This window comes from Poecile atricapillus, chromosome 11, assembly GCF_030490865.1.
Source record: "Poecile atricapillus isolate bPoeAtr1 chromosome 11, bPoeAtr1.hap1, whole genome shotgun sequence".
Lineage (NCBI taxonomy): Eukaryota > Metazoa > Chordata > Aves > Passeriformes > Paridae > Poecile > Poecile atricapillus.
In genome coordinates, this window is record NC_081259.1 from 20,243,982 (window position 1) to 20,257,507 (window position 13,526).

Below are 13,526 nucleotides of genomic sequence, written 5' to 3' on the forward strand. Positions count from 1 at the left end.
AGGCACAGCTTGGATCAGGCTTGGCAGTGTTACTCTGATGACTGGAGATCCTGGCCAGCCCATGAGCTCATCTCTCAGGCAAGCACACAGCCTAGTGAGACATTCCTCCACCTGAAATAATTCAGCAGTTCTGACCTCCCCGTGGTTGATGGGGCAAAGAGCAGCCTCTCTGGCCAGGCAGCACAGGAAAACAGAACAATCCAGGACCTGTGATGCCTCTCTCTGCTTCCAGCAGAGGCTGCTGTGGGTCAGCTTTGATAGGAAGGTCAGGCAGGGGAGACAATACAAAAGCAAGGAGCATCCACACTCGGGTTCTGCAGCCTGATTGTAAATCAGAAAGATTTTGCTGAGGTGGAAAAGGTGAGGTGAAAGGACAGTGGTCTCATGAAAACATGCTGGGAGAGCTGGGTGTGCCCAGTTTGGAGAAGAGGATCCAAGATGACTTTAGAGCCCCTTCCAGTGCCCAAAGGAGCTCCAAGAGAGCGGGAGAGGGACCTGGGACAAGGGCTTGAAGGGACAGGACAAGGAAGAATAACTTCCTTGTTAGGAATTCATCCCTGTGAGGGTGCCAAGGCCCTGGTACAGGCTGCCCAGAGAAGTTGTGGCTGCCCCATCCCTGGAAGTGTCCAAGACCAGGTTGGATGGGGCATGGAGCAACCTGGGATAGTGGAAGGTGTCCCTGTCTGTGGCAGGGGGTGGAACGAGATGAGTTTTAAGGTTCCCCCAACCCAAACCAGTCTGTGATTCTGTGATTTGTGCCTGGAAGATCAACAAGCTCCTCTTCAGTCTGGATGTGACACTGACACAGACACATGGTCAGAGAGCCATATCCAGCCCCAGCCATGTGCATGGGGACACCAGTTCCACGAGAGTGCAGGTGAATTGTGGAAATCTGCACCTGGCTACTCTCTACCTGAATCTTCTGCAGTGCACAGAGCTGGAAGATGCAGTCCAGCTCCTCCCGCTGGTACACAGAGGCGAGCAGAGTCTCCACATGGTCCAGACAGCTCTCCCTCTGGATGGCCACGTCACCCATCTCCTGGGTCAGGAAAACAAGAGCAAATGTAAGGAAATTTCAGCATCAGCATGAAGCATTGAGGCACAGCTGCCCATCTAACATGTGTTCAGGGTTTTGATTAACACATTGCCTGGTGGAAATGCTTTGTATCCTAAGGGAAGTACCACAGAAAGCAACAGGAATGCAGAGGTTTTACACACTTGCCTTGTGCACATCAATGAGAAGACCCTGAGTACATCTTACTGTGAAAAATGGGGTACAGTGGGATTTTCAGCATAGCAGGAAGAAGCACCAGCTGGTATCACAACCACTGGCAGTGCCAGCAGTGTGTCACAGAGGGAGCAAGTTTTCCAAAGCCACAGCTGGAAGCTCTGAGTTGTGCTGAGTGCTGATTTAGCCTCCCACCATCTACAGAACTGCCAATTCTTGCCAAGTTACTCAAATTTAACCAAAACAGCACCGTATCTGTGAGATCCTCCTCAGTACCCAATGAACTGTGGAGCCACTAATACCCCAGGAAGAGACAAGGAAATAAAGGCCTTATGGAATCCTAGATCATGGAATATCCTGAGTTGGAAGGAACCCACAAAGGTCATTGAGTTCAACCCTTGGCCCTGCACAGGCAACCCAACAATTCCACCCTGTGCCTGAGAGAATTGTCCAAATGCTCCTGGAGCTCTGGCAGCCTTGGGACCATGACCAAGTCCTCCTTGCTTTGGATTTGAGCCCTCCAGAATGGGTGACAGACCACAGTCTAGCAGCCCCTTCCAGAAGGCTTCCCTCTGCCAGCTAGCTCTGGCAACCGTCCCAGTGTGATACTTAGCAGGAGAAATGCTGGTGAAGGAGGCTGCTAGGACATTTGGGGATGTAGAACTTGGAGAAGCCCTGGGAGCTCCTCCTAGCCTTCCCTGAACTGCTGCCTGCAAGCAGCCAAAGCCATTTGATTCTGGCCAGGAAAGTATGAGGAAGAATATTGGATCCCAAATACTGGCTGGGATCTGCAGGCATCAGGATCCCCCTGCATGCAAGGCTGGAGGAACAGAAGCAGCACCATCACTGATCCAGTAGGTCACTGGAGGCTGAGGAAACACCATTTATCTCTGTGCAAGAGAAAGCCAAATCCATCTCCACACCTGGCAGCTCATTACTGGAAAGATAAACTGGAGGGAGCTTGGGGAAGATCAGACAAGTGAATGGAGACTAAACCTGGAGACCAAACAGGCAGGAATCAGATCAGCCAGATGCTGCTGACACAGGGCTTTGGCAGCATGGCTGCAGAAATGAGGGTGTAGCCCTGCCATGTCTAGCCAGCTCCATCCTCCAGCATATGCTCTGACCTCCAGAGCTGCCTCCAGCCCAGGGATCCAACAGCAGCAGGACCTGGAGCTGCTGGAGCGAGCCCAGAGGAGGCCATGGAGACACTCCAAGGGCTGGAGCCCCTCTGCTCCCGAGCCAGGCTGGGAGAGCTGGGGGTGTCCAGCCTGGAGAAGAGAAGGCTCCAGGAGAGCTCAGAGCCCCTGCCAGGGCCTGAAGGGGCTCCAGGAGAGCTGGAGAGGGACTGCGGACAAGGCATGGAGAGACAGGACAAGAGGGGAATGGCTTCCCAATCCAGGGGCAGGGTTTAACTAGAGATTAGGGAGAATGTCATCTCCACTTTGGAACTTCCTCCCTGCAATTCAAACCATGAATTACTTCCATGCTGGAAACAACTTTTTATAGATTTGAAGGCCCCACAAAATCAATATTTTTGATTTTCTTGCCTAAACTAAATTGCCTTGCTCCTTCCTTTCATTACTTTGTCTGTGTTTTAGTTGGCACACTTTTTTTCCATGAAACACAGACCTGAAACTGGACCCAGTGTTCCAGCAACAGCCAGGAGAGCCAGACAAGATCTCACACAAATCTCAGAGCTCTTCTTTGCAACCTTGCCACATTTTGTGTCCTGCTTTTGTTGCCTCAGCTGTTTTGGGCTCTGACCAGAACTGGTTCTCCATTCACTGCCCATCCCATCCTGACGCTACTTTTTGTGATTGCTCACGTGCAGGAACTTTTATCTACTGAGTAACAGCCTTGGCCTTGAACTGTGCCTTCAGTTATCCAAATCCTTCCAAAATCTGCTTTGTAGCACCTTGCAGAGACTTAGTGTTATGGGATCTGTATACTTAATAAGCACATTAGTGAAAATGAAAACCAATCCCACAGCCTTGATTTTCCAAAAAGCCCAAACATATTCAATCACCCTCCAAGAAGGAGAGTTTTCTCTTAGTTTTAAGTGGAATTTCTTGTGTATCAATGTGTGCCCATGGCACTGGGCACCACTGGAAAGAACTGGCTCCTTCCTCTTTGCACCCTCCCTGCAGGTACTTGCAGACCTGGATGAGCCCTCCCTGAGTCTACTCTTCCTTAGGATGAACAGTCCCAGCTCTCTCAGCCTTTCCTTACAGAGAAGGTGCTTCAACCACTTCATCATCCCCATGACCCTTTGCTGGAGTCTCTCCAGTATGTCCATGTCTCCCTTGTGCTGAGGAGCTGGAACTGGACACAGGTGGAGGATAAACAATATCCACCACCCTTGCCTTGTCGCCTGAGCTCATCCCTTTGATGCAGAAAGCATCAGGTTATCAGGCATGGAGGCCTTTTGCAATCTATCCTTTGCTACCAGTCACCTCTTTGTTCTCTCTGTGTTTAGGGGTCATTGGCTCTGTCACCTTCTCAGAGATCACAGTGAGGTCAACCCTCCTGGAGCTCCCCAAATCTTCATTCTTGCCCTCCTGGAAGGCAGGAGTGACACCGGCTTTTTTTCCAGGACTCAGGAAGACTGTGAGGAGATGAAGAGTGTGCTCTCAGTCTCATCTCCAGCCCCTCAGCACTCATGGGTGCACCCATCATGTCCTGGGTGTTTGTGAATGTCCAGTTGGTTCAGCACTCCCTGACCTGGTGCTGCTCCTCCTCCCCCTCCAAGAGTCTCCCTCACTCCAGACCTTCTCCTTAGTGTCAGGGTTCTGGGAGTCCTGAGACACTTGTAGAAGCCCTTCTTGTTGTCCCCAGATTCAGCTCCACATGGGCTTGGCTTTCTGAACCCCATTCCCACAAGCTTGAACCACATCTCTACAGTCCTCCTACATTACCTGTCCCTGGTACCACCTCTTGCACATCCTTTTCATGTGTGAGCTCAGTTAGGAGCCCTCAGCAAATCCATGCAGCCCTCCTGATGCCTTTGCTTGACTCCCTGTTCATCAGGATCCTTGAAAATACACCAGCTCTCCAGGGCTGTGTCCCACAGGCACACTGTTCTCCAGCCTTGTGACCTTCAAGACATTCACCTGGGCAAGGAGCAACCTGGTCTGCCTGCTTTAGCAGGAGGGCTGCACTGGATGATCTACAGAGATTCCCTCCAAACCCAAACACTCCATGACTCTGGGATCTCAAGGGATCAGTTAAATCCTTGACACATGAGATTCAAAGCCTGTCAGCTGATAGGAACTCATTATCCACAAGTATCTGCAGTCTGCTAAATTCCCAGCCTCCTGTTCCACAAACTAATTCCCTACCATACTCTCCTTTAAAATTTTTGGCTGTGTAGGAGAAAATGGAAAAAAGGATTTTCTAAATTAATTTTTTTTAGACAATTCATAATTATTTATAAACCTTTCCCTACGGTAGGAAGCGCTTTTTAATGAGGATGGTGCCCAGGAATTGGCAAGGCCAGGTTTTAGCTAGCCCAGAAACAGGGATATTCTAAATAAATGGGGGAAAGGTTCACTGGCAAGGCCATTGTGTCAAACAGCTCCAGATCAAAAGTCTGGAAAACAAGGAGATCCAACATAAAGGTTTTAAAAAGTAAGGATTTAAACAATATAGAGAAAAAAAAAATGGAAATGCCTTGGGTCATATGCTAGAGCTGCCTCTCACTCTAAAGAGAATTCTTGTCAGGTAAAAATGGAGGTCAGGAAAGACACGGGATGGGAAGGAATATGGGACAACTAAAGAAAATGGATCAATGCTAGAAAATTCCATCATAATTACTCCTGGCAAACTCACAGCAAGCCAAATTAAGTCTCTTTGATAACCAGAATGTGGAAAATGGTGGGAAAACTCCCATTTCCTATACTCCCCATTTCCGCAGTGAAACAACTCTCTGGGATCAATCCCCAGGGCTTATAACCTCACATTCAGCCTGGTGGTGCTGGCCTTCAGCCTCCTGCTCCTGCAGCTCAGCCACACACGTGGGGTTTACAGGGCCCCAGCAGCCCTCAGCATCCCCCAGGAGTGCTGGCAGGATCCTAGAGGGAGCCTGGTGCCCCCCTGGGCAGCTCAGGGATCCCACAGGGGTGTGGGGGCTGCTGTGATGCCTGAGGTGGGGCAGGTGACAGTCAAGGAAGGACATGCTGAGCCAGCTCCACCATGCACTAGGACAGCAAGAGGGATCTGGCTGCACTGGGGTCCCTTTTTGTTTCCTTGATCCCTCTTGAGACAGCTTCAGAGGCAGGAGCAGGCAGCAGGGCTCCCCTTCCTCCAATCACTGATGTGGGGCAAAGCACACAGATACGTGTCACACACACAGACACAATTTTCATGCATGATGCTCACAAGGGGGAATGATGCTGCAGCTTAGGAATGGGCAGGATCAGGCTCCAAACCTCCTGGGTCCACCACGCTGCGTCAGTGACCCCAATGTGCTGAGGAGCAGTGTCCCTCCACAAGAAACAAGGGCCAAAAAATCCACCACACATGAGCTATGCCCTGGGAGAAGGACTACAGAAAACAAGGGAGATGGTTATAGAAAGGAGCAGCAAATGAAATCTGTAGAAGTGGCATGGAGACCATCTGGTACAGCTCAACTACGAAAGAATATATTGTTGCATTAAAATATATTAGCACAGCAGGCAAAAGAAGGCATAAGTCAAAAAGCCAGACCTACTTTCTAACACAGAAAACAGAATAGCTCTTGGCCTCAATCAGATTAAATGCAATAATTTAATCAGGCAGCCCAGAAATCAATCTGGGGGATAACTGGTTAAAGGCATCAAACTGCTGCCAAGTCCTCTTTGTGATGTATGAAGAGCAAGGCAGGGAATCTACTGAGATGTGGAAGGAGCCTCCAAGAGATGTATGCAGAGGAGGGGATCCTTTTTCACCTGGGATCAGCTGCTCGGAGCCCTCAGGACTTGACCCAACCACCCTCCCCACCTCTGAGCTGGGGAAAGCAGCCCAGGAAGGGGACTGGCCAGAGCACTCACAGTGAGCTGGTGGAGCAGGAGCTGGGGGTCAGTGACGTGGCCCAGGGGTGGCTGTGGCTTGGCACACACAAACATCAGGTTGGAGAAGAGCCGGAGGAAGCAGAGCTCCACCCGCACCCCACATGGGAAGGTCACTGTTTTGCTGGGCAGCTCTGGAAGGGAAATTCAGGCATGATCAGCTCCTCAGAGAGTCCTGTCAACACCTCCCTGCACAGCCGTGTCCCTGAGGGGCACAGGCACCCCCAGTTGCCTCCTCCTCTCCCGTATGGCTCACCTTGGCTGTGCTCCCAGGGCTCAAGGGCTTCTCCCGAGGGACAGATGGGGTCAGTCAGGGACCGAGCTTCCTTCAGAGTGTGCTTGATCTCCATCACCTGCTTGCCAGCGACCAGGGGATCATGGCCAATATCTGTGGGAAAGAGTTGGAAGCACAAGGATCACTCCAGGTGATCTCCCTGCCTTTCAGGCCCTACATGAATGTCTCCATGCTGCTTGCAGGCTACTGAAAGCTCCCATGGGGCATGGCCTGTGATTTGGATTTTAGGGAGGTGGCTGGCTGGGATGGGATGGGATGGGATGGGATGGGATGGGATGGGATGGGATGGGATGGGATGGGATGGAGTGATGTGGAGCCACTCAGTCTCTGCTGTCCCACTCCTACCACTGAAGCGAGTGGTTTATTGCTTCTCTTACCCTCTAACACATCCTCCAGCATGTGTGTCACTTTCTTCTCTTGCAGAATGTGTTTCTTCAGATATTTCATGAAGATTCCTGAGCTGAACTCCCCATCCTGCAATTCATAGGCTTCTGCATCTTCACTCCTGCAAGAGTAAGGGTATTTCTTCAGAGTCCTCGCAGTTCTGCACTGGGCATGAAGACCAGGTGAGTCTGGGGTGGCCAACTCCATCCTGACTCTGTTGGCTGGGTCAAAGTGAGCTTCTCAAGAAATAATACAAAGTGCTTTGGTTGTGCCCTGGAGAGGGTGGGCAGGCCACAGGATGGGAAAAAGCAGTGGAAGAGAATGGGACAGGACACAAAGGAGCACAGTCTCCTTTGCCAGCCCAGGTGGGTGATGAAGGTGAAAAGCCAGTGGAACTGGCACTGGACCAGTAAATACTACCCAGCATCTCAGGAGGCCTTGGGTGGGCTGTTCATGGGACATGAACCTGGGAAATCAGGCTGAAGAACAGATGACAGGAGCTGATGTCACCTTCACACAGAACTTGTAACTGAAGCACAGGCTGATGGCAGCAGGAAGAAGTGCCTGAACAGCAAACCCAGCAGATGGAGGGTGAGAGCCAGAGGGAACATGAAAGAAGCTCTCTCCAGCCTCTGTGCATGGAAGGATGGGAGGAGACAGGGCCAGAGTCTGGTCCCGTGTGAGGGTGTGGGGATGGTGGAATCACTCACGTGGAATAGCCATAGACAGTGTTTCCCCAGGGCTCCAGCGGCTGCACCTGGGACAAGGCACACCCTGGGTTGTACCTGGGGAGGAGGCAAAGGCACAAGTCAGTGTTGAGGACATCTGTCAGCCGGAGGGGACATCTCTTATGTCCATCTCTTAGGGATGGCAGGAGGATCAACTCTCACCTCGGATGTAACCAGAGGGACTAAAGCTGGGAATCCCACCAAGACCCCAAACCACAGGGAAAGGAGTAGCTATGTCCGGCTGTGACTTATCTGCACGGGTAAGCTGCTCCCTGCCCTGAGCCTGAGGCTGTGGTCCAGCCTGGAGCCGTGGGTGCGTGCTGCCACCTCCCTACACAGGCTGGATTTTAACAGCTCCAGGCAGCACAACAGTGCAGAGAACACACAGGTTCACCTTGGCCCAATGGACAATTGTCCCTCAATAAGTCAGAGGTGCACAGCACCATGGTTATGGCTCAATTGTCTTTGCTGGGAGTCTGGGACACCCTATGGGCCCTTCCAGATGATACACACACTTTTGCCTCAGGGATCCAAAGCAGGCTTTGGATGATACACACCCAGATCTCTCTGAGAGATGAGATCAGGACATGAGTCTCAAAGCCCAAAATTGGTCCTGGCACCTTAGTCCACATGCAGCTGAATGAGCATGGCCCCTATTATTTCCAAAATCAGGCAGATCCATGGTGACAGGATCTGATTTCCAACAAATAAGATATAATGGTTGCATTGAATGGTTAAGCCCTGCCCATCTGACTGCAGCCAGACTGACAGCATAGGGACAGGCTGCCTCCAGTTCACACCAGTGACTCGCAGCTGTTCCCAGTCACACAGTGACAAGAAGCAGGCACAGAGGCAGAGTTAGTCCATGTAATTCAAGTCCAGCACAGTTTCCTGGAGCTGGAGCCAGCACACCAAGAAGAGTTGAAAGGACAGAGGGATTTCCAGCAGCCAGCATGTCACCTACTCCTGGTGGCACAGTCTGGAGGTGTTTAATGGCAGAATTCAACTGGCTTGTGTAAGTTGTCCTAAAGATGATCAGAAGAGAAAATGTGAGAAAGGAGACATGTTTCTAAATCTGAGTACTGAGATTTATCTGCTCTTCAACTGCTCTTAATTTAGTGCAGAAATCTTTGGTTCCAGGTCCAAAGATAAATCAGGGAATTACTGGAAAAGGCAATCACATCCACCCAAAATCAGCATATAAATGTATGAGGCTACACACAGGCTCTGTGTTCTGATTCCTCCCCTGCTAAGGCTGAGCATCTGCTCCCACTTGGCAAAGGGAGATGTGTTTCTCACCACCCTGGCATTTCTGATGCCAAACTCTGGGTGAGCTCCCCCTTAGCACAGACACAGCTTCATGCATGAGCCGCTGACAGAGCTGCAGCATCAGTCTGACCAGGAGGGTTTTGTGAAAGGAGGCCCTGGGAGCCTTGTTTTACACAGCAGTGTAAACACACACAGCTATGAACTCCAGATGCTTTCCTGAGCTGAAATGGTGACTTCTCGAGAAAAAAGTGAGCTCAGGACAGAGCTCCTGCCCCCATGAGATCAGGGATAACACCCACTGCATGAAGTATTATGCTTGCTGTGGAAAAGAGGAGGTGTGAACTTTGGGGAAGGAGGGAGAAAAACAGCTGCACAACTTTGCCTAAATATAACAGCAGATCTCACACTGCATCTTCTTCCCAGAGCACCACTGAGACTCCATTGAGAAAAGCAACCAATGGCAATGCCAAGGAAGGAGACAGCAGCTCAAAACCTGTTTTATAGATTGTTAACACTTAGACTGGTCCCTGTGCAACTCCCATACTGCCTCCCCTCAGATGGCACACCAGCAGCCCAGAGCCACAGCAGCCCAGCTCCAGCAGAGTATCCACGAGAGCTGGGTGTTCCTGCTTGGCTGCAGGCCCTCCCCTGCCTCTCATCACACTGGGGAGGACAGCCAGGTGCTGTGAGGTGTGCCAGGGAAGCAGCACACTCTGCTCTCAGCAGCCAGAAAGAAGGGACAAAGAGGATGCTCCCATCTGGGGAGTTCAGGGCAGCATCAAGGGATGTCAAGCTCCTGCTCCAGAGCTGTGGGACAAGTCCCAGCACAGCCAGTTTTAAGCCATTCAAAGCAAGCAGCCCCACCACCGCAGCTAAAAGGCATCGAAAATTTCTCACCTCTCCAGGGGCTGGCAGCTCTCTCAGGTTTTTTTGATAAAAAACCCTGTTGTCTTTCCAATTCTTAGCACAGGAACCACAGCATGAAGAGAGATATATTCCTACATTTGCTCTCCAGGTCTTTTCTGACCTGTAAATCTGCCTCAGGAGCAGAACTAAATAAACTAATGACAGCTTCTACTGCATTAGTCCACCACCTCTGCTGAAATTGGACAAGTAGTAATTTCCTGCAGCAGGATAGAAGTCTGCAGGCCAAGGGAGGACGATGGGTTTTCCACAGAAAGTGGGAAAATGCTGATCTCTGACCTCAGCAGCAGCAGCTTCACAACATGACCACTTCAGAAGGATTTAAGCCCAGTAAAAAACAAGTAGCAGGGCTTAAAATATTTCCCCTGTCCTGTTGCACTCTTCTCACAGATGTTAACAAGAATGCAGCCAGGAGAAGAAAGGTGAACTGAACACTCCCAGCCTGAGCACGTAGGAAATATGGACCAGGAAAGCACACAATCAGCAAGATCAGGTCAGGTGGGTCAGGCTTGAAACACAAAAGACAAACCCTGTGCTGAGTTTCAGCCAACAATTTATGCCAGGCAGAGCCATCCCTCCCCAAGCTTGAGGAAACCTGCCTGTACTTGCCAGGCTTCTTCACCTCAAAAAAACCAAAGGAGGGTCTCAAGCCCCTTCTCTCCAGCAGATCTCAGACAAGGTCTGATGCTCTGTGCACTAATACATGACTGAGCCATCCCCCAGGACACCCTGCAGGACCTGGCAATGTGGTTGATTTTATGGCATAGATCAATGACCTCTGACAGAGAGAGGCTCAGCAGCACCATGGGGGATGTGGCAACCACAGGGGCTGTCAAAACCCACAGCTGAGGATGGCCACCCTCCCCCAGCCCTCAGAATGCCCAGCCCAGGTGAGGAAGGGGGAAGAGGCCCTTACCACTTCCTGCAGGTGTCCAGCAGGATGATGTTCAGGGCCGTCTGCTGCTGCTGCATCTTCTGGAGGATCCTCTGCACGCTGATGCAGTTCTCAGGGGCATAGGGTTGTGGAGCATCAACAGGGACCATGTAGTTCCTCCCCAGATGTTCATACCCATGCCCAGCATAGTAGAATATAGCTGGGAACAGGGAGAGGAGAGGATGAATGAGGATGCTGACCTGCAGGTGTGTAACCAGCTCCCCATGGCCACATCCCACCTCCTGTCCTGATGGGATACTGGTGTAGGGCAGACCTAGACCAGTAGCACCTATGGAACTGGAGCTATGTTGACCTCACTATTTCAACTTTTTCCCAATTTATTCCCTTCATTAGAATTGGAAGCAGCCCCAAGAGGGTATCCTGCACTTGTGGATTCCTTCACTGTTCGTCTCCTGAAGGCCCTGGGTTTACACATGTCCAAACCCTCTGTGCTACAACCTGCCAGGCTGAATTTCACTGTCATATAATGTTTTGGTCAGTCCTCAGCTCTTTGAAGGAATAAAGCAACAGAAAAGGATTCTGCCAGGATGGAAAATACATTAACAGCCATTTAAATGATAAGCTCCTCAGTTTCCTAGTTTTGGAGAAGAGACTAACAACACCAGCTAATCAGGTGATGGGAAACATTCTCAATTTCAAAGGTCTGCCTGTATTCACATACCTAAAACCTGGTAAAAATCAGACACAGTGACAGATGAGTTTTTCAGATGTCCAGAACATGAGGACCATGAGCTTCAGCAACCTCAAACCAGGCACTAGCCCTGTTAGGCAGGGGAGGAGTCAGACTCCTGCACATGCCAGTGGGAAGCCCAAGACTCCACAAGAATTCTGGGTTTTTCTCTTAAGCACATAAAACTTAGTAATGATTTCTGCCTTCCTAAGAGCTGGCAACACCTGGCCATCCAGGTGGGAAGTGAGTACTGGGGAGCTTGGCATGGCCGAAGCTGGGATTCCTCTCCAAGCCCTGTGTTCAGTGCAGGGCTGGCACAGGGATCCCCAAACAGGCTGGAGCTTCTCAAAAGGAAGCTGCATGGTGGCTGGCTACCCCTACCCAGGACCAAAGACACTGCTTGGGGGATGCTGGTTGGTGAAAGCCAACTTGGGGAATTGAAATGGGTTAAAAATAGCTCTGCAAAGTGATGCAGAGAGCTGTGTTACTGCAACTGAGGGACAGTGAAGAGTGAGAGGTCAGAAATGGGAAAAAGAATGTAAGAAGCAACAGCAGGAGAAATTCTTCTCTCAGATTCACTGCCAAAGCCCACACTTCAGTGAGTAACCTCTCCTCTATTTTCCCTCCGCTGTTCCTGCCCCTGGAGTTGGCAGGACACTCATTTTGGTCTGATTCTGCATGAATGCAGTAACAGGGGCAGGAGCTGAAGGGCTGAAAGCATGATCTCATCATGTGGAGAATGGAAAACATGATCTCATAGTCCAAAAGACCTTGAGTCACCTTTGGTTTCTATTCTCAGGGGACAATGGAAAGTTTCTCAAGTGGACATTTTCACAGGTGCCCATGAGATTTGGGTTCCTGTTCTTGTGGATTGCCAGCCAGAGGCAGCAGGCTCTGATTTGCAGAAGCTTTAAACTTTCATAACTTGCAAACCAAAGCCACAAAACCCTCCCCCAAGACTAGAAAAGAGTATAAAACAGGAAGTCTTTTAAGAAAAATTAGATGCAGTTTGGGCCCCTTGAGCCATTGAGCACTGGTGGCTTTTGTCCCTCTGCCTGTACATGCAAGGGAAGTGATGACATCTGTTACAAGGCAGCATCACTGAGGCTTGGAAAAAAATGAAATATAGTAGGAAAGCCCACAATGAATGATTCAATCCTTAATTCTTCTAACTTTTGAGATCTTGTTAAGTACCTGACTGTACCACCAAGTGCTCCTCATGCTATATAAACCACAAAGACTCGTGTTCAAATTCAGAAAAGGTGAGTTTCATATTACCTGAGCAACTTCTCCAACCTCTCCTGGACTGAATCTCTCCTCCTGAACAGGAAAGTCAACAATTTGCCCAGAGATGGTAAGGGATGTTTTATTCTGAGTTCTTCCCACATTGTATGAGTCAGAACTGCTCATCACAGAAAAACTTCTGAGTACAAAATTAAAAAGGGGAAGCTGCAAACATTGCTTATAAAGCAGGAAATGTCAGCATGAGGCTTAATAAACGCATGACTCCATATTCCTAGTATTCCACTCACAATTTTCTGCTCTTGTTGCATTTCCAATGTAATTTTTTGATTTGGGACTTTTTAGGGTGCTCAAAATAACACCCACGGGGATTCCTCATTTGCCTGAGGGTAGAATAATTAGATAATTTAGAGGATGTTTGGGGCCTTCAAAAATCCTTTGCAGCATTTCTAAGAAGAGATCTGGAGGAAAAGCAGCCCAATAGCCCGCCACCTCCATACAGTCAATTGGAGAAACCGTTGGATCATAAAATCATTAGGGTTGGAAAAGACCTCCAAGATCATCAAGTCCAACTTTGGACTGAACCTCACCATGCCCACTAAACAGTGCAGTGCCACATCCAGTTGTTTTTTGAACACTTCAGGATCCAGGCCTCAGAGCTGTGCTGGGATGCTCTGGAGATGTGGAAGAAAGTCTCCCAAAAGCCTACAGCTCATGGAGGGACAGAGTCCAAAAAGCCCAACTGCCCTCATCGACACTGACCTCACGACAAAAGGCAATGAG

At 50.0% G+C, this 13,526-nt stretch overlaps 1 protein-coding gene across 4 annotated transcripts in view; it reads right to left on the bottom strand.

Moving 5' to 3' along the window:
* LOC131583350 (mucosa-associated lymphoid tissue lymphoma translocation protein 1-like) overlaps positions 1-13,526 on the bottom strand; it is a 28,003-nt gene that overhangs the window by 6,441 nt on the left and 8,036 nt on the right. For all 4 annotated transcript variants that reach the window (XR_009278499.1, XR_009278498.1, XM_058847351.1 and 1 more), the window contains 6 exons: positions 10,793-10,970; positions 7,666-7,740; positions 6,949-7,076; positions 6,533-6,664; positions 6,259-6,410; positions 914-1,039 (listed from right to left, as the gene is read on the bottom strand). Coding sequence is in view for 2 of the 4 variants with exons in the window: in XM_058847351.1 (XP_058703334.1) it covers positions 914-1,039; positions 6,259-6,410; positions 6,533-6,664; positions 6,949-7,076; positions 7,666-7,740; positions 10,793-10,970 (791 nt within the window). In the remaining 2 variants the exon portion in view is untranslated. The remainder of the gene's footprint in view (positions 1-913; positions 1,040-6,258; positions 6,411-6,532; positions 6,665-6,948; positions 7,077-7,665; positions 7,741-10,792; positions 10,971-13,526) is intronic.